We start from the raw sequence: 758 nt of genomic DNA on the forward strand, positions 1-758 counted from the left end.
AGAAAGATGTTTTCACATTCATCTGCTCAAAGTGGAAAGTTTCTCTGAGCTCACTGAAAATCTGATTGTAAGGCGCTGGGCCCACGAGCCTGATTGGTGACATTATAAATAGTTTGTAAGTCAAGCCTGGTCCAGTTTGCAACTCATACAAGTGTGATGTAGAAATTTAAAGCCACTAATGCACTATACACTGAGAGCGGAGACTAGGAGACGTCTTGTGTCTAGCAGGAAAACTTTAAAAAAGGAGAACATTTACATATTCATAGATTCTGGATTAGAGTAGATGCCCTTTTAAGGATTTTAATGTGGAAATTAGGCTTTTTTTTGTGGAGATAAACATGAGGCATACATTATTGCTCCAAGCAGACTACTTGTAAATTCGTTTTTCCATACTGTCCACTTCTGAATCTGATAGAAAAGTTCTTTACAGTCTGGTGATGGAAGGAATACGACCAACAGGGTCTCCGGGCATTGGAGGACAAGTGGTCATACCGATGTGGGCGATAACCAAGGTTTAATGCTCCACTCCAGGCAATAATTGACTGATACAGTTTCTCTTTCTTTGCTGTACACACAGCCCACAGTCTAGTCATTGTTTACGGTACATTTGTCTTACAGCACTGTGTATTTTACAGTATGTGCTTAGAATAAACAGCTATGTGGCTGTGTGGTTAGCGCCAACCTTCAGCAGTTTGTATTAATACAGAAAAGTCAACACTGAACGTGAACCTACTGAAGACAATACTCACTGTAGGTGG

At 40.4% G+C, this 758-nt stretch overlaps 1 protein-coding gene across 1 annotated transcript in view; it reads right to left on the reverse strand.

Annotated features, from left to right (window-relative positions):
• LOC118343150 (transmembrane protein 74) overlaps positions 1 to 490 on the reverse strand; it is a 5,623-nt gene extending 5,133 nt beyond the window's left edge. Inside the window, exon 1 of the mRNA XM_035681903.1 lies at positions 429 to 490. Coding sequence (XP_035537796.1) covers positions 429 to 490 — 62 coding nt within the window. The remainder of the gene's footprint in view (positions 1 to 428) is intronic.
• Between the last annotated feature and the right edge of the window lie 268 nt (positions 491 to 758).

Source organism: Morone saxatilis, unplaced genomic scaffold, assembly GCF_004916995.1.
Source record: "Morone saxatilis isolate NCDOM2014 unplaced genomic scaffold, NCSU_SB_2.0 Contig9, whole genome shotgun sequence".
Taxonomy (NCBI): Eukaryota; Metazoa; Chordata; class Actinopteri; family Moronidae; genus Morone; species Morone saxatilis.